The sequence below is a fragment of the Cavia porcellus genome, unplaced genomic scaffold, assembly GCF_034190915.1.
Source record: "Cavia porcellus strain 051 isolate PalLab524CR breed Dunkin Hartley unplaced genomic scaffold, mCavPor4.1 scaffold_4, whole genome shotgun sequence".
NCBI classification, from domain to species: Eukaryota; Metazoa; Chordata; class Mammalia; order Rodentia; family Caviidae; genus Cavia; species Cavia porcellus.
This window is the reverse complement of record NW_026947487.1, coordinates 8,157,573-8,177,032: the sequence shown is the minus strand read 5'-3', so window position 1 is coordinate 8,177,032 and position 19,460 is coordinate 8,157,573. Positions and strand designations below refer to the sequence as shown.

At 47.5% G+C, this 19,460-nt stretch overlaps 1 protein-coding gene across 4 annotated transcripts in view; it reads right to left on the bottom strand.

The window, feature by feature from the left end:
- Bbs4 (Bardet-Biedl syndrome 4) overlaps positions 1-19,460 on the bottom strand; it is a 40,454-nt gene that overhangs the window by 10,495 nt on the left and 10,499 nt on the right. For 2 of the 4 annotated variants that reach the window (XM_013141421.3, XM_063246782.1), the window contains 13 exons: positions 18,955-19,034; positions 17,252-17,315; positions 15,561-15,672; positions 14,317-14,389; positions 10,960-11,013; positions 9,178-9,305; positions 5,574-5,628; positions 4,721-4,789; positions 3,707-3,859; positions 3,435-3,606; positions 1,796-1,865; positions 1,156-1,297; positions 507-708 (listed from right to left, as the gene is read on the bottom strand). In XM_013141421.3, coding sequence (XP_012996875.1) covers positions 507-708; positions 1,156-1,297; positions 1,796-1,865; positions 3,435-3,606; positions 3,707-3,859; positions 4,721-4,789; positions 5,574-5,628; positions 9,178-9,305; positions 10,960-11,013; positions 14,317-14,389; positions 15,561-15,672; positions 17,252-17,315; positions 18,955-19,034 — 1,374 coding nt within the window. The remainder of the gene's footprint in view (positions 1-506; positions 709-1,155; positions 1,298-1,795; positions 1,866-3,434; positions 3,607-3,706; positions 3,860-4,720; positions 4,790-5,573; positions 5,629-9,177; positions 9,306-10,959; positions 11,014-14,316; positions 14,390-15,560; positions 15,673-17,251; positions 17,316-18,954; positions 19,035-19,460) is intronic. The other 2 variants (XM_063246784.1, XM_063246783.1) reach the window with 2 other exon arrangements.

Here is a 19,460-nt window from a genome sequence, read left to right as displayed (position 1 = left end):
ATATTGAATTAAGAGGAATCCTTGCTGGGTGAGGTGCTGGAGGCTATAATCCCAGCACACGGAAGGCTGAGGCTTGGAGCCCTACGATGACACACAACACAACCTGTCTCTTCTCTGAACGTTCTGGCCTCTGTACTCCCTGGCCATGAGAGGATCACTGCCAGTTCAAGGCCAGCCTAACTACACAGAAGACTGTCTCAAAAGAGCTCTGTATTTTCTAGACATCACAGACGATGGTGTCTGCAGCTGTGAGGGTGAACCCTAGCTGAAGACAGAAAGGCTGCCTTCAGCAAGTTGCTGAAAGAAATCTACCTGTGCTGTGCCAATCTGCGAAGAAGCCGGGAAGTGAAAGGAGGGGCTAGTGACAAAGCACTCAGTGAGGCCCAGGATGTGGCCCATCCAACCAGGGGTGCTGGATGTGTTACCTCAACACTGCTCACCCCAGGCAAACAGTTGCCACCCTACAGCGCAGGCCTCCGAGGCTGTCCTCTCTGAGGGGCTACTACCTGCAGGGAGCTTCCTGTAAGAGGCTGCCGAAGACATCGCCTGTCCCAGAGCTTGGTTGGAGCCCAGAGGCTGTTGGAGACTGGCAGGTTTGCTGGCAGAAGCGGTCTGGTGCTTTGCTTTGGGATCTGTCACTGGTTTAGTCCAGACCACAGCCTCAGCAACCTGGAGAGCAGCTCCCAGTTTCTGAGCCATCTCCACCATCTTGTGCAGCACAGGAAGAAAAGACACACTCGTGACTGGGAGAGAACACCCGAAGATACCACTGTCTGAGGACAGAGTGTTTGGGGTGGAAGCACTTCTCCAGGGAAGTCATTTGCAGGCAGCAGAGAAATCTCTGCCCTTAGTGGAGGATAGGAGCTTCATCATCTCAAAACCCCCAGTTCAGGTCCGCTGCTGACTGGCCTACACCTTGCCTTTCCTGCACGGGGGAAGCAGGAGGATGCTGGAAGAGACAGACCCTCCACCCCACACAGGATACCACAATTTCCTTATTGTTTTTTTCTAGGATAGTGGTCTCAGCCTGTAACTGACTGGCAGACTCGCACTGCAAGGAACGCCCCAGCCAAAAGAGGTGCATTTGGACTGCTGGGGCTCAATTCAGAAGTGTCAGAGCTTGCCTAGTGACCCCTGGAAGCTAGTGAGACGTACCTCAGCGTCAAACTCCAGAGAGCTGTTGTCCTTGAGATAGGTGACTTTCTTCTCCATCTCCTGGTACTGGGCCAGGGCACCCCTCTTCTCGCCCTGGTTGTACAGCAGCACAGCGTAATTCAGGTTTACCAGGGGGTTACACCTGCGACAGAAGGGGGCTTTGCAACAAACGCCCACCTAGGGCGCTCACCTCCCGTTAACCTGAAACGCAGCTGATCCGGTAGATTTCTCCGAAGAATGGCAGGGTGCAAAACATACATCACGGACCCTTGGAGAAGACTCAGCCCATCTTCTAACTGAAAAAGCAGGTACTGAGCAAGACGGAGTCTGGCCTTTCAGCCTCAACAGGAGTAGAGGGTGGAGAACCCTGCCCTGCTGTGTAACAGATGCCAGGGGAAAATCCTGGAAGTGACACGTAGCTTAGATTATGCTAAAGCCAGAGTCCTATGTAATACTCCGGCGAGCCCGCAGCTTTACCAGCAGCCACGTCCACAGCCCACGCTGGTCTCCTGATGACCAAACACAGGACTAGGGGCTTGCCCTGCCCGCTCAGGAGCTAATCCCACAGCAGGCCCAGCCAGGTCCAGGCTGTGAAGGGCGGCACCCTGTCCCCCGGTACTGGTCCCACCGGGCAGCTCACTTGTCCAGGTGCACTGCTTCCAAGTAGGCTTTCTTGGCATTCTCCGTATCTTCCAGGTTGGTCAGGGCCACTGCAATGGAGAGCATGGCTTAGTGGACAGAGCCCCAACGGATACTTCCACTGGGCTCCTGCAGCCTCAGCTGAGACCTCTTCTCTGTGTGCTGAGCTGCCAACCACTGAGCATCCTGCTTTTGCACTTTCGCTTTTTAAAATTTCTTTTTCTTTTTTGAGATGGGGTTTTGCTATGTAGGCCAAACCAGCTTCAAACTCTCAGGATCCTCTTGCCTCAGCCTCCTGAGTGCTGGGATTACACACATGTAGCACCACAGCCAGCTTGCAGTTTCTTTTCTGGCAGCACTCTACTTCAAACCCAAGTCAAGCTTTTCGTCTCCACCAGCGCCCCCAACTTCCTCCATTCCTGTGTCCACAGCACCGAATCTGACTCCATCCTCAACAACCATGGAGTACAGATTTTCATTTAGCAACAAACCCCACACCCTATTTTTAATCAGTATTTCCTGAAATGCATGAAAACAGCAACACACTGAACAGCACCAGTGAGGAGCTCTAGTAAGACAGCGGACAGGGACAGGCTGGGGTGGGGGTCACCATCCCCTCCCTCATCTGGCCTAGACAACCTTTCCCAGCCAAGCGCCACCATATCCTTGGACACTGTTGTCTGCTGCCTGCAACACAACTGAGTACCTCAGTTCACGGCACCCTCGGCCACTGTTCGTGTGAAGGCCACGCCGCTTCAGTGTCCCCGTTAAGACTGGACCATCTTTGCACTCAAGCCACCCAGTTACTTTTGCACCCCACAATGATGACTGAAAAACTCACCAGAAAACTACTCTTAAAGGGAACACAGAAACTCTGCTTGGTCTCCATTTACTAAGTTTAGTATTTGGATAAAAGATTTCCCACACAGAATACTTTTTTGTTTTTTGCAGTGCTGAGGAATAAACCTAGAATCTCTCACTTGCTAGGCAGACATTCCACGCCAAGCTGCCGCCCCAGCCCTGGTTACACATTTTAAATGTTTGAAAGTATTTGCCTGATTAACTCAGTTTTTGTGATGAATATTATCTGTATGGCATACATGGAGTTTTAGGAATGGAACCACACTGTATAACATGACAAGCCTGACTTGGGACAGGGATCTGTTTAGAGAGTAGCGGAAACAGCATTACTAGGCCAGTGTTAAACCCCAAGAGCTGCCTCTTACTGTCATCCCTCACACTGACTGGAGTCCATGCTGGCCGCAGTGGAGGCTGAGTCCTCCTACCCTCGGTTCAGTCTCTGGGACCTGGCTCAACTGTGTACATGGAAAGGCGGCTGGGGGCACAGTGCACTATAGTACATTGGCCTAGCACGTGCAAGGTCCCGGGTGTGATCACTAGTGCCCCTCCCGCAAAGAAAAGCCAGCAGAACAGAATACTAGGAGATGAACTAGGGATGAGCTCAATGTATCCTGTGGGAAATTCCTCTGGTGAGAAGCAAGCAGGCACTTTGCTCTCTCTTGGGCACGCACCAGATCCTTCCAGGGTCTTCCAGGAATGGCTTCTATGGGGCATCTAGCCAGTGGCCTCTGGTGTAACTCCTCTTCCCCTCAGCACACCCTGCCCTGTGCATCTCTTACCAGCCAGCAGCATGTAGAGCTCCCCTAGCTTGGGCTGGAAGTTGATGGCGGCACTGAGGAAGTGGAAGGCAGACGCGTACTGCTGCATGGTCAGGTGGACCAGGCCCAGGTTATACAGGATCTTCCAGTCAAAGGGGGCCAGGTAATTGGCTCGCTTCAGGCAGCTGATAGCCTGTGGTGAGAGGGATCCTGGTGAAGAGCAGGGTGAGCTCCACAGACCCCATCACCCACTTCCGGGACAGACGCGACAAGCAGGATCAGGGCACACTCACTGCCACATATTTCTTCTTGCCAAAGAAACACATTCCAATGTTATTCCAGAGAGGGGGACTTTCGGGGGCGGCACAGGCTACAACTCTGTACTTGGTGAGGGCCACGTCAAAGTCCCTGTGGGTCTGCATCATGCTGCCTGCCGCCAGGATGGCCTAAGAACAAAAACCAGTCAGCAGACCCAGGGTGGTGGCAGACAGGGGCCACTGAGTGCAGGTGCATACTCCGCAGGGTGTCAGTAGTCACAAATGACACAACTATGCCACTGCTGGTGGGACAGACCCACCTCATGTTTCCCACTGCAACAGTATTGTAGGGGCACTGGCCTTACCCAGCTGGTTACTCCCCTGCTGCTGCGACAGCCAGGAAAGCCCATACTGCAGGGAAATTGCCCTGCGCATATGCCAAGCAGCCCAACACCTCAGAAACTCCTATATTTGCTGCTCCAGAGCCCACTCTTCCTGCCACTCGGAGTGAGCCAGCCAGGGTGAGGGGAGGTAGGAGGCTGGAGCTACACAGGGTCCTGACCCCTGAAGTGGGGACTGGGTGTGATGCCCAGCGGCCTCACTGGCTGCGTCTCCTTGGAGCCATTCATCTACCCCAGGCTCTGCCTTCTCCCTGGTCACCTGTTCGCAGTCACTGTGGCTCTACAAGTTACACGGGCTTTGCCAGTTTCCCAAGCAACATCTCCACACAGCGCTGTGACTTTGATTCTCATGGAGTCACAGCCTGGCTGAAACAGGTTTTCTTGTATGACACCAAGCAAGGCACCACAATGTACAATATTTTCAACTAAGAAGGGCCACACCTGCATAGTTTCTCTTTTGAAAAGCCAACTGCTCAGGCTGGGTTACAGCTCAGTGGTAGAACACTGCCCTAGCAGGGGCCAGGGGCTAAGTTTGGTCCCAGTGCTGCAAGTGGCAGGGATAATAGCCCATTCCTCAGGTCTCCCCGAGAGGAAGCTCCCCGCTGGCTTTCCTGGTCAGGTCAGCCCTCAAAATTCCAGCCTGCCGTACCTTGTAGTTGGTGGGGTCATATGTCAGTGCATTTCCAAGATGTTCAAATGCCTTCTGGTACACACCAAGCTTGGGGAAAAGCAGAGAATTTACATGAGGGAGGAGGTGGCCAGCTGCATCCTAAACAGAAACACCTGCACATTTAAAGAAAACAGAAGCCCCTGTGTTTGTGGGGCTTTTTATTTTGTTGGCTCCTAGTAAGGTCCAAGCAGATATTTTCCAAAACGATCTCTGCCACTTTTGTGCTGTTCCGTGTTAATACCCCTTGGCTGGACATGTCTCGAGTCCGTGGCACCAGCTGCCCAAGCTGGGACCCAGGGTTAAGCTGCCAGCTCCTCTTAAAGAGGAGCAGGACAGGCAGAAGGGCTATCTGGCAGACCTGAAGGAAGGGCTGTCAAAGGAAGAAACAGAGTGGGCAGCCCCAGGCCAAGGTGGAGAAGCAATGAAGCTAAAGAACCATCCACTCTAGGGAATGCAGGGCGGAGGTATTTGTTTTCCACTGTGGACAAAGTGTGCTGTGTTGCCTCGGTTTCTTGTAAGACCCTGGCTGGAGGGAGCAGGACACAAACAGCCTTTGCTGAGGCCCAGTGAGTGCTCGCTTATCTCGGTTTCATCCCCAAGACTAGATGTGGTTTCTCACACCCTTTCCTGTTGGGCACCAATCATAGTTGCATAAAGGCTACAACAGAGTTCTTCTGATGTAAGTGAAGCAAATGAACTCCTCTGGCGAAGAGTATCAAATAGAGTAAGATTCATGTACTTTAACTATCAGAGTAAAACACATTAAATATCAGAGTGTAGAGGACGCCACAAGCATTTCCAGCACCCACAGGTGAAGACAGGGTATCCCTACCTGTAAGTAGAGCAGCCCCAGTGTCGTGTGCAGCTCCATGTTTTCCGGCGAGAATCTGTAACACAGAGATGCTCTGAGGGAGGTGATGGTGACAAACACGGACACTCATGCTGTTACAGTTCCTGTTGAGATGTCCCCCCTGAGCCTTATGCTGTCAGAGGGCTTTTACAGAAGTGGATGAATCTAATGTGTGTGATGCTGGGATTAAGGACATGTGATTAGGGGCTGGGGATTTAGCTCAGCGGCATAAGCACCTGCCTTGCAAGCAGGCAGTCGTGAGTTCAATCTCCGGTACCGATAAAAAGGAAAAAGACAAAAAAAAAAAAAAAAAAAAAAAAAAAAGGACATGTGATTAGTAAATCCTGCCAGTGACTGCTTTGCCATAGTTCTGGCTAGGATTAAGGTGTGAGTGCTACATCACCCTAGGGCAGGAAAACCTGTGCCCTCATGGCTTTTGCTGTCTTCTGCCACCATGAACCTATCTGCCATGCTGTCCTGCTATGGAGTTAGCCAACTATGCCTGAAACCTCTACAAACTGTGAGCTAAATAAACTTTCCCCCTTAAACTTTGGGTACTGGGTATTTTGTTTCAGCAACAAGGGAAAACACACGCATAGCCAGCTCCCTCGTACAAATTGAGGCCCTGTCGCACCTCCTTCGCCCAAAGAAATTCATGTGAAAATAAGTCCTCCTCAGCCAAGAATGATGTAACATCCATCTAAACCCAGCCTAGGAAACTTAGTGAGACTGTCTAGAAATTTAAAAAAAAAAAATTTTTTTTTTAAAAATGACTAGGCATGTAACTCAGTGCAAAGGTCCTCGGTTCAATTCTTAGTAATAGAAATTTAAAAAGTAGGTCGTCTCAACCCTGGCTACAGCAAGGTTTGTGTAGATAATTAAAAAAAAAAAAAAAAAAAAACCCAAATTCCTTTCTTAGGGCCATCATGCTAAGAACAGATCTGTTAACCGTGCTGTGCGACTGCCTTGACCATGACACTGATGAGGAACAAGGCTTCACAACCAGGAGAGCCTGGAGCGCATGGCTTAAGCCAGTCTCCCTGCGGGATTGCCTTCTTGTTTCCACTATGCTCACGATGCCATGCAGCTAATGTTCCATGTAACTTAGGACCAGGAGGCCCCTGCTGCTGCCCTCCAAATTAAACAAGCCTCGTGCTAAACAGCCAAGTTAAACACAAGCAGAGACACACCAGCCACAGGGACAAAGCGGCCCCTAGAGGCAGACTCCGGCTTCAGTAAAATAGCAGCTGCCTCTTCAGTCCCTACAGATCTGTTTAAAAGCCACAGCAACACTGGGGAGGCTGCAGGGTCATCAGACAGAAAACCAAGGGTGTGCAGCACCACCTTTTGTCCCTGAGGAGGGACGCAGGGTGCTGGTCATGTAGAGCGGAGCCAGAGCCGCCTGAGCTGGCCATGCGCGGCCTGTGCAGGTAGCCGGGAATGTGCCCTTACCACTTTCATCCCGAGACCACAGGAGGGGCCTCCCGGGCTCCGGAAGCATTCTGTCCCACTGGACACGACCACTCCCCCAACAACCTTGGCTGTCACCTGTGCTTGAGCAGTCACTGCACATGGCCACCCTGGGTCTGTTACATCAAAGTGGCAACTTCCAGAAGGCAGGCACTAAGAATCCTAAGTACCACAGAGTCCCCAACCACTTACATGGCTCCTCCTCACTTGCCCGGGGAAACGCCTCAGTCAACAAGTTTATTGTGCATTTTGCTGTTAAGAGACACAGCCTTACTTTGGAGCTCAGGATGGCCTCAAACTCAGTGATTCTCCTGTCTCAGCCCTGAATGCAGCCCTGAGTGCTGACCCCTGTGCCACCACACCAGCCTATAAGTACCTTTGGTAGTTTACCAAACCAAAGGGTTTTTCTGGGGTTTTTGGCATGAAAAGTGTGACTATAGAAAATACAGAAAGCAGTATGACTGATACAATTGCAAAATTTACTGTCATGATAGAAAACAGAGGTAATTAATAAATTAATAGAAATCTAAGCTTTATTCAGAGTCTAATTTTCAGGAGTAAAAAAAAAAAACAGACCCTGAACTACAGACCAGACAACTTAAAAAGAGACTAAACAGATGAAACTGAGAGCACCTTGTTACAGCTGCCTTACTTAAAACCAAACCAAACCAAACCCTGCACAGCAAAGAAGGGTCACCTGTATACTGAGGGAAGAAACAGGAAACCCCAGTGCAAGAAAACCAGTCCGTTCCACTGTCAGCAGGGGTCTAGATGACCCTAGCAATGTTTTTAAAAAGAAAACACACTGGGGGCTGGGGGTTTAGCTTAGCAGCATAAGCACCTGCCTTGCAAGCAGGCGGTCGTGAGTTCGATCCCCGGTACCGATAAAAATGAAAAAGACAAAACAAACAAACAAACAAAAAAAAAAAAAAAAAGAAAATACACTGGCAAGGTCATGTTGGTTTGTAATCCCAGCACTCTGGGAGGCTAAGGCAGGTGGACTGCCAAATTCAAGCTGAGGATGGGCAAATTAGTGACACTGTCATGGTTTATGTCTGTGTCCCCCAGGTCTCATGAGTTTGAATTGTGCATTTGTTATTCGTTCATTGTCTAGTGCTTGGATTGATGGTGTCCACACAGGGGTGGAGCCAGGATGTGATGTAATGGCAGGAAGAAGGTGTGTCTGGCTCTTTGCTGGTTCTGGCTTGCTGTTGGCAGCTGCCATGAACTGCAGCCCAGCCAGGCCCGCCTGTCTTGGAGCCAACTAAGTGTGGACTGAAACTTCCAAAAACTGTAAGAAATAAACCTTTCCTTTCCCAACTTTGGGCTTCAGGTATTTTGTCTCTGTGATGAAGTAAAAAATAACTAAGACACATAGACTCTATTCCAAATAAAATTATTTTTTAAAAAGGGTTGTGGATATAGCTCAAATGTGAATGCCCTAGGTTCAATTTCCAGTGCTGAAAATAAAAATTAAAACAAGACTCAAAAACCCACAAAAAACAAAACAAAACAAAAAAAGAACAGTGGGACTAAAGGTGTACGTCGATGGTACAGTGCACTTAGCATGTGCAAGGCACAGGGTTCTTCAAGCCCAGCACCAAAACAACTGAGACACTGGTCTCAGGATGACACAGTCAGATACACACTGCTGAGCCAGGAGGGTCCATCCCCAGTGTGACCTCTAGAAATACAAGATCTGCTATAAAGCATGACACTCATGCAGCAGATTTCCAGCTGCCCCTAGACCTTGCCCAGTACATGTCTGCCCTCCTCTCTTGCCACTGTGTGCTGCCCCTGACTAAGTCTGAAGCATGGAACACAGCAGGAGCTGTGTGTGTCACAACCTACTTCGGACACTTACTCCCTGTTTAGGTTCATGTGCCGTCGCCATGAGCACCACTGAGCACGTCAGGCAGCACTGTAACCAAGTGACAAACAGCCAGAAACAGACTCCCTGCATGAAGCTGCTCCCAGGAGCTGGCCACCTAAACCTCAGCCTTCCCATTCGCAGCACTCATGCGCACACGTGCTCTCGCTCAGGCTCAGGCTTGGGTGCTCATGTCCCCCCTCTGTGCCATCTCTCACTGCTCTAAACAAGGAAAGACACACTTACTCTACAGCCTTCTTGTAGATTTCGATGGCCTTGTCCACGTCACCCTGCAGCAGGTGAATCTTCCCCAGCATGATGTAGGTCAGATCGTGCCTGCTCAACTGCAGGGCACTGTGCAGCTGCTCCTGGGCCTGGCGAGAGTGACGGAGGAAAGGGAAGCAAGTCACTACCCTGGAAGGACACCGCAGCAGAGCCTCCACCCGCCTGACACCAAGACACTGTGCAGCTTGCAGTGTGGGCCGCCTGCCTCTGCAGCCAACTCTTGAGCACACAGGCACAGGCAAGGACTCTCAGCAAAACCTCTGACGCAGGAACCACAAATCAGCAAATAGGACCACATCCAATTAAAAACCTTCTTCACCCCAAAAGAAACAGCCACCAGAGTGGAAAGAAAACCTACACAGTAAGAAAAATTGTTGCCAGCTCCTCCTTGGACAGAGGACTAACATCGAGACTATATAAATATGGTGGCACATACCAGTAATCCCAGCACTTGGGAGACTAAGGCAGGGGGTCACAGAATTCAAGGCCAGCATGGGCTCTATAGTGAGTTCAAGGCCATCCTAAACTACACAGTGAGACCCTGTCTCAAAAAAACCAAAAAGACAAAACAAAACAAACAAACAAACAAAAAAATGAATTCAAAAAAATTAGACCACCTCACAATAAAATACCCAATCAAAAATAGGCAACTAGAATGTACAGACATTTCTCAGACCAAGTATAAATGGCCAGTAAACACAAGAAGAAACGCTCATCATCTCTGGCCATGCAAACTAAACCTATACTGAGGCTGCATCTTACCCCAGAAAGAATGGCCACCATCAAAACATCTAATAATAACAGATGCTGGCAAGGATGTTGGGAAAAGGAACTTTTCTACACTGTTGTCCTCAAAAACAAAAAACAGAAATTCCAGCTACTCCCTAAGTATCTACCCAAAGAGTTAAAATCATTGTACTCCAGCGATACATGCATGCTCATGTTTATAGTAGCAAATTTATACAGCATATATGCCTATCAACAGGTGACTGAATAAAGAAAATGTGGTATTACCCACAATGGAGTACTATGTTGTATAAGATAATTTGAGAAGTTCGCAGGTAAATGGATGCAACTTGAGAACATGTTAACTGAAATAAACACATAGGTTAAATATTGTATTTCTCTTACATGAGAAACAAAAAATATATATACAAGTAAAAAGCAAAATAGAAAAGATAAATAGGAAGTAGGGAAAGTTTCAGACAGTTCCCCAAATTACATACTATAAAATTACATACTTTCAAAAATATTTTACAATCTATGCTGATTTGCTTCATTTATACTATTAATTTATCTTAGTTTCCTGTAAAGGAACTTTTGTTTCTTCTTCGTAGGAATCTTTTTGGTCTATGTCTTATACTGTAAAATAATGACACACAGTGTATTAACTATTGTTGTTTTATCTGGTTATGAAACAAAGTAAAATATGTTTTCAGAGCATGTTTCAGACAGTTGTGATTACGTCTTTTACATTTAGGGTTCTGTTCACTTTTTGCTACTTTTCGTATTGAACATTTGCTTCTGTGCTGGAAAACTAAACTGTGGTAAAGAAAAAGCAAGCAACCGTACTATCATGCTATTTCTAAAGCCCTAGTCTCAATCCTGAGCACTGCCAAAGAAAAAAGGAAAAATGGGAACAGATGAAGAAATTTTTAATTTTTCTCTTCCAAAAGCTCTACATGCACTAGGAGAGTATGAGAAGTGCAGCGCTCCTGTCTGAGAACCCCGCGCCCCCCTTACCTTATGGAATTGCTTCAGGTACATGTGGCACACTCCTAGGTTATGGCAGATCTCCTGCAGCAGAGCAGAGGAAATGGCTGAAACCGACTCCAGAGAAGCTCAGACAACAGGCAGCCCAGGCTGTCCCTGACCAACAAAGGCGCCACTTTTTTAAAGGCACACTATGGTTGGGAGTTTTTTAAACTAGAGTTCACGACCAGCTATAAAATGAGTTCCTTAATATTTATTTGTAAATTATAGCTAAGAGATAAGAGCAGACTAAACAGATGATCTTCTTGCTCAGTGGCTGCGAGGTGCACATCCGGACTAGCTCCCCACCCTTGTTTCTCCAAACGCTGTCCAGCAGCCAGACCTGCTGTATCCTTCTTTTCTCTCAGGACAAGCCTGCAGCCCCTGCTTCACCCTTATGGAAAGCTTGTCAGCCTGTCTAGCTCGGGATGCCTGTAGCAGTCAGAGTCCTCTCTTGGGGCCCTGGAACTGGCTGCAGCCTTGTCTAGTAGCACACAAGGAATTCACAAGGCCATGTGGATGTGCGCCCCTTGGCGGCCGCCGCCATGGCCCCTGTATCATCTGCGGCTGTCTGAGGAAGGGTACGAGGAAGGCTGTTCGGCTTCTCAGCGGTAGAAAAAACTTCCTTCTCACTGAGTTGTTGCCAAACATAAGTACAACAACTGGCAAGCAGAATTTTCCTGCCCCCAGACCTAACTCGAAACTGAACTCTGCTCCTCATCACCCGCTCTCTGGACTCACTCTCCTACAGCACAGAAAAAGGTGATGAATTTTTACCTATTGTTATTTTATGGATATATGCAGGTAGGTGTGTGTGTGTGCGCGCGCACGTGCGCGTGTGTGTTGTGTCTGAGCTGGAGACTGCACTCTGGACTTTTACTGAGCTGCACCTCCAGCTCCACTTTTGTCCTTAGCTATAAAATAGTCCACAGTATTGCCAGGCATGGTGGCATACACCTGTAATCTCAGCACTTGGGAGGCTGAGGCAGGAAAATCACTGAGAGTTTGAGGCCTGCCTGGGCATACAGTGCGTCCAAGGTCAGCCTGAACTGCATAGTGAGACCCTATCTCAAAAAACAAAAAATAAAAAAACATGACTCAAACTACTTATCCTCACCCACAGCAGGCACGGGACTGACACACAGAGCACAGCTAGAATTCATAGTGAACACTGCAGAGGGCACAGATCCATCTGGCCCTCCTCATGTAGTTACGATTGCTCCCCAAGAATCCTGAAATCTTGGAAAAAGAAGAACTGGCACTGGTGCTTTAAGCTGTTTAGAAGGCCGAAGCAGGAAGATCACAAGTCTGGAGGCGGCCAAGGTAGCTTAGCTTAGCTTAGGGAAGCGCCTGAATCAAAATACAAAAATAAGGGCTTACGACGCAGTTTGTAGGACAGTGCCTGCCTAGGATGCACGGGCCCTGGGTTCAATCTTTAGTGCTGCAAAAGAAAAGAAATAAAGAGAAAAAAAAAAAAAAAAGGGAAGAAAAAGTTCTGGGAAGCAGAACAAAACTTAAAGAATCAATTTCAAGAAGGGCAGCTGACACTAAAAAACACCCTGGAGGTACTTTCCATTTAGGACCCTTCAAGGCATTCTTATTCAACAAACACTAAACATCCATAGTGTGGCAGTTATTTGTTACATGTTAGAACAGCAGACCAGGAAAGCTGGAGACGGTATTATAAGAAAAGACAGAGTTCTTAGAAATAAGAACTAGCTGGAGATTTAGCTTGGCAGCATAAGCACCTGCCTGGCAAGCACAAGGTCTTAAGTTCAATCCCCAGTACCAAAAATAAAAGAAAAAAAAAAGAAATAAAAAATATAGTTAATAGCCAGGTATAGTAACGCATGCTTGTAATCCTAATACTCAGGAGGACGAGGCAGGAGGACTGACACAAATTTGAGGCCAGTCTGAATTATACAGCAAGACCTTATCTCAAACAACAAAAACACAGTTACCAGAATGAAAAATTGAATAGAGCTGGGCATAGTGGCACACACCTATAATCCCAGCACTCAGGAGGCTGACATGGCTACAGAGGGAGACCCTGTCTGAAAAAAACAAAACAAAACAAAAAAAAGGAAAGAAAATAACAAAAAAATGAGCTCTAAGAGGTGAGAATACAGAATTTATTCGATCACGTCTCACAGAAAGTAGAGGAGTGCAGCAGACACTGCTAGTCACCTAATGTCTCGCCCCTCTCTTCCTTGCTGACAGAACCCTGATTCAGGGGTCAGGGAGCTAGCTCAGTGGTAGAATGCTTGTCAGCACAAAAAAACCTCAAACAAAACAAAAAACACAAAATAAACAGACAGAACCCTGTCGTAAGTGGTAATATATCCAGATTAAAATGTTTCCTATGCCTCCTCATCTGATGTAAGTAGACACTGTTGGAAACAGGTGAGAAACCTGTGCTTTCCTAATGCTGGCAGTGTCCTCTCCTCTGCTCGTTGCCGTCTTTTTCTCCCTGCTTAAAAATGGAGATGTGTGGCCAGTGCCACAGCAGTCAGCTTAACCAAGAGGACACAGCCGCTGCCTTCACATTCTAGGAAAACCAAGTCAATGACAGCAACTACTTAGCAGGACTTTGTTTCATGCTGGAAAACAACAAATTCCTAACTTGTACAACCAAGGCTTCGTCTAATTGTCTGCTGCAATTATACATGATTTCCAACTGACATAAAGAGACAAAGCTAGGCATGGTGACACAAGCCTGTGTCCCAGCTCTTGGAGGCTGAGACTCAAGAATCAATGAGTGAATGAATCAATGAAGGAGTGAACAAATACCACACTGCAACAATGGAGGAGGGGGAAAAAATCAAACAATTACTCCAGGAAAATGCTCACCCAAAGAAAGGCTATCAAGAGTGAAATAGTCAATGATGTCAAGCAGACTGGAGGAAAAATAAAATGGGACACCAATTGATAATAGTTTGGAACTTCAGTAATAAAAAGTGTGAATATAAAGATATTTGGGCATATAAGAATTCTGTTATAATAACAGGATCACTCTTTGCAGAACTGAACAATTAACCTATTTCCTTAAAAAACAGAAGAAAAAAAACCAGGGATATCGCTCAGGGGCAATGCGCCTGCCTGGCAAGTGTGAGGTCATGAGTTCAATCCCTGGTGCGGGGGGGAAAAAAAAGGAAAAGCAGGTGTGGTGGCACATACCGGTAATCCCAGCACTTGGGAGCCTGAGGCAGGAGAATCACTGTGAGTTTGAAGCCAGCCTGGGCTACAAAGTAAGTTGAAGGCCAGCCTGAACTGCACAGCAAGACTGCACAAAAAAGACAAAAAAAAAAAAAAAAAAAACCTGAAAAAGAAAGAAAGTCTGCTACTCACCCAATCTTTCTGGTTAAGTCTAGCTGCTTCATTGTATACTTCAATGGCTGCCTGATGTTTTCCCAAAAGAAATCTGAAAGACATATTTTCCATAATTAGTATCTCAACACTGCTTGTTTTGTTTTGTTATAAGGTCTTGATATGTAGCCCAGTCTGGCCTTGAACTCATGATCCTCCTGCCTCAGCCTCCTAAGTGCTGCGATTACAGGTGTAGGGGTGTACCACCACACCAAACAATCTCAACATTCTCACAGGACTAACTCCACCAGCCCCACATTTTCCTGTCTCCCACACAGTAGGGACTTCTCAAGGCCTGTTCCCGGGAGCCGCCATGCAGGAAGCCAGAGCAGAGGCAGGAGTTCTGGCCACAGTAGCTGCTTCCAGGCCTCTGTCTCATTACACATCAGTTTGAGCACAAGGCTCCTGTAATTCTTCTGATATAAATACCGACCAAAACCAGAACCAGCCAAGAGGCAGACCATCAGCAACAGCTGCCATCATTTATTTTGTCACCCAACAGGGACCTGGCCTTCCTCCCACATCACTTCTTCCTGAGACTGGATTACAACTTTGGAGACAAACAGGCTAGAGGGAGAAACTGCACAACACAGTACCCAAGTAAGAGACAATGCAGGGAGGGGAATGGAGACGGGGACCCTCCTACCCCACCACTCCCCTCCCCTGGAAACAGAGCATACTCAGTAGTTCAGGAAGACTATTAGGAAGTAGTTTCTGAGTAGTGACCCTTCAGGGCAGTCACTCACCTCACTAAAAACCTGCTAAGTGTGAGAATGGCAGATGTGGAAAGTCTGTGGGCTGCCAATGTAATCTGAAGACTCAAAGCATGAGACAATGCTGCTAACCTGGATTGGTGCTCTTCGATCAAACTAGAGGGCATAGTGCTTGCAGCACTGGCAGATCTCAGGCCACAGTGGCGCACATCTATAATCCTAACATTTGGGAGGCTGAGGTAGGCAGGGGTCACTGCAAGTTCCAGGCCAGCCTGGACTACAAAGTGAGTTCAAGGCCAGCCTGACTACAGAGTGAATTCAAGGCCAGCCTGAACTGCATAGGGAGACCCGTCTCAAAAAAAGCCAAGAAACAAAACAATAAAAACAACAAAAAACCTGGTTGATCTCATTCTTTCTCAAACATCAAGACCTCCCACACTCCAGGACGCATCAGTCCTGCTGCACCCAGCAAGTCCCTTGCCATAGAGCTGTGGCCCCGGCTCCCACACTCACAGTGACCGTGCGACCTGCTTGAAGTTGTCTGCATTCTGTGGGCTGAGAATAGCACACTTCTGAAAGAGATCCAATGATTCCTGGATGTTTCCTTCCAGGCGAAGTATCAGTGCTGCCAGGAACAGAAAAAACAGACCAGGAAACCACGGTCCAGTGTCAGAGGGGTAACAGGAACTCATTTGGATACAAGTAGGCCTCCCACAGATATCACTATGTGGATGAACGTGGAAAGCCAACAGAGCCATCAGCAAGCTGTGCTGATGTCCAGCACTGACTAGTCCTCTCAGCCTAGCCGCATGGCTCACGGGTGTCTCTGCCAGTGACCACAGAAACTACACAGGAAGGGCAGGCAGAGCTTCCCCCTCAGGAGCTTTATTTACTATGCCAATTCAGACTGCAGAATGCGACCGGGGAGGCTGAGGGGAGTTGACGGCCTAGGCTCAGCTCGGAGCTTCTGGTGAGGATGCGCAGCTTTGCATGTTTCAGTTCTCAGTGCAGCCACCAACCTGGACCAATAGTTCTTCCTAGGCTTATGTTTCCAGAAGAATTTCTCAGGGACTGAAAGCCTCGAGCTTGTAATGTTGAAAGGAAAGAGCCATGTTTTCGCAAGATGTACTAAATGCGTCACTATCTTAACAACTGTGCCAGGCAATGATGTACTCATCTGAAAACTATAAATGCAACATATGGTAAACAAAACTATTCATGAATGCCAAAGAGTCAAAAAGAGAGCTCCTGAAAAAATTCAGGATACTTCTGGCATTAAAGAATAAAATTTAATCCCAGAACCTGGGAGGCTGAGGCAGGAGTATAAATGAAGGCCAGCTCGGCTGACACAGTGAGACACTATCTCAAAACAAAAGAATAAAATTAAAGACCAATGGTTTGTAGATTTGGTTTCTGAAGAATTCTTGTCCTCTGCATCATCGTATATATTGATAGGCTGCTTCTCTTTATCCTCATGTGTCTCAAAACATCCTGAAGACTTTTTTCACTGAACTTAGCTAGACTCTAAAGAACCCCTCCAAAAGCAGCTTCTGGCCCTGAAACTCCTGCGTGAGGCAGGAATCCTAAGAATCCATTCTGAAAATCCCTAGCCAGACACTAAACAGCGGTGAATGACGGTTTCAATGTTTAACAGCACTTTTATGGTTTAGATCCAGACATCCCCAAGAATCTTCCATACTCCTAGGCAGGCCTCTGGAAGGTGATGGGATTTGGGGGCTCACAGCACGCTTGATGTTAGGAGGTGGGGCCTGTGGGAAGAGGCGGTCCCTGGGGGTATGGTCTAGGAGGTTCTTCCTGCCCCCGTTTCACCCCTCTCTCCAGCTCCGCCCCTCTCTCCACTTCCAGCCTGCCAGGCTGCCAGCTGCTCTGCCCCACTACTCCCTCTCCATGCTGCCCTGCCTGGGGGCCAGCAAAGCACAAATTGAAAGCTCTACAAGCCTCTCCTTCAACTATCAGTGTGGGCCAAGGCATCTTGGCGACAGGAAAAGTGACTAGACGGTAACAGTTACTTCTGAAATCAAATCCAGAAAAAAATATATCAATCACGTTCCGATTTCAAAAAAATACTGCACAGAGCTCTGTAGAGCGTTTACTTTAATTTAGGTATTTCCTAAGTTGTTTGGCCTTTTCAAGAACCCAAGCCAGGAATACTCTAGTAAGAAGAGAGGAAACACGGGTCTTACCTTGGACATAGATAGCATATTCACACAGTCCGTGAGTCTCCCGAAGCTGTTCTTTGATAACAGTCTGAAAGGGGAAAAACTATCTGTGAGTAGAAGTATAAGAGAAGGTAAACATGCACAGAGGGGCACATGGAAAAAACCTAAGACACTAACAACGTCTAACAAAGCAGTGCACTCACTCTTCAGAACCTCAGTTTGTGCTGTGTTTACTCATTTTAGAACACAATCGACAAACCAACAGGTTCACGGGTCATTTTTTGACAGCTCTCAAGCTAAGTAGTTTTAGACTTTTCTTTCTTTCTTTCTTTCTTTTGAGACAAGACCTCACTATGCAATTCAGGCTGGCCATGAACTCACTATGCAGCCCAGGCTGGCCTCAAACACTTGCAATACTCCTGCCTCCGCCTCTTGAGTGCTGAGGTTGCAGGTATGCACCACTACGCCCTGCGTTGTATTTTTAAAAAATTATAAAGATGACAACTATGGCTCAGTAAACTCTTGCATGGTGGCCACCCGCAGGCTGGAGGGCAGGGGTGGTGAACCTATGGTATCCATGACCCAGCTGGCTATTTATTATCACTGAGAGCTCTGAAAGGTTTGCCATCACTACTGTAAAGTGCACTTCTTTCCCTACTTTTACATGACCCAAACTTGCTCTGTGGAGCCAGTTGTTTGCCGTACCTTTAATAAAACTTTATAACCATTTTTAAAAAGAAGCAGATTATCAAATAAATACTATCTGTAACTTACAAAGCTAAAACTATTTACTATCTGGCCTTCTCAAGAAAACATTCCTAATGCCTGTATGAAGTCTAAGCAGGTAATACGAGAAATTTTCAGGCCATCACAGACACTAGAAGTTCTCTGATGAGCAGAACGCAGGCTCTGCTTTTCTACCATGAGGGCTGAGCCCAGGCTGCTCCTGGGAAGCTGGGGACGGCTCCTGAGGAAGCAGCCTCCAACTCTAAGTTGGCACAGATTGGAACATAGCCAAGGTAGCCAAGAGACACAAGCGAGAGGGATGCTGAATACCATCCTAAAAGCTTGAGTACAATGGGGAGAAAGCTGATAAATGTTAAGCAGGAAGGGCCGGGGATTATTTAGTTCAGTGGCATAAGTGCCTATCTGGCAAGCACCAGGTCATGAGTTCAATCCCCAGTACACACACACACACAAAAATTTAAGCAGGAAGGAACCCAATCCTATTTGCTATAAAGAAAAACCACTTTTAAACTGGACATGGTGGTATACACCTGTAATCCTAGCAGGTGGGGGGAAGGGGGCTGTGGCACAGGCCTGTATTCCCAGCACTCAGGAGGCTGAGGCAGGAGGATTGGAATGTTCAAGGCCAACATAAACTGCATAGTGAGACCTTGTCTCAAAAACAAATACATATATATGCAAATGATGAGTCTCACCATCAATATCATCACTATTTATCCAAAGATGTAAAGTTTGCAATATCATCGCTATTTATCCAAAGATGTAAAAAACCTCAGTAACACACTGAGTCGACCACTGCCTCCTGAAGGACACCAATGAGTCCGAGAGAACGGCTGCCCCATGGCCTCATGCAAACATAAGAACACGCATGGGTCCACAGGGACAATCCGTCAACGTCTGCCAACCTCGAGACAGACAGCGTGGGAACACCACCAGCCGCCTGCCACTGTTGTCCTCTGCTGCCCCCCATGGCCACTCACCTGGCAGGTCTCATAGTCCTTCCGGATGTAGTGCAGATGGAGCAGCCAGTTCAGCTTCTCCAGGACAGGGCACTCAGGAGCTGGGCAGCGAGTTTGACACAAGCAACACGGTCAGCATTAGATTTCCTCTTCCTGCTTTGTTCTCACCTCTAAATTACATACAAGCCACTGCAGCCTCTGCTAACTTCCTCCTGGCGGGAACCCTCAGGCTGGGTGCAGCAGGAACACACAGAACCGCGTGCCTGTCAGATGCTGGGTACCTGCCTCTCTGGAGTTTTTGTGGCTTATGAAGCCAGTTTCTAAGCTGACAATTTAGCCTAAAAAACATACAGCATCATCCTTTGTCTTTTTTCCTTCCCCTCTCCTGGGTGATCCATTTCAGGAATATTTCTAACTAAATCTGTTTAGTATTCTTTTTTTTTTTTTTTTTTTGTACCAGTACCAGGGATTGAACTCATAACTGCGCACTTGCAAGGCAGGCTCTTATGCTGCTGAGCTAAATCCCC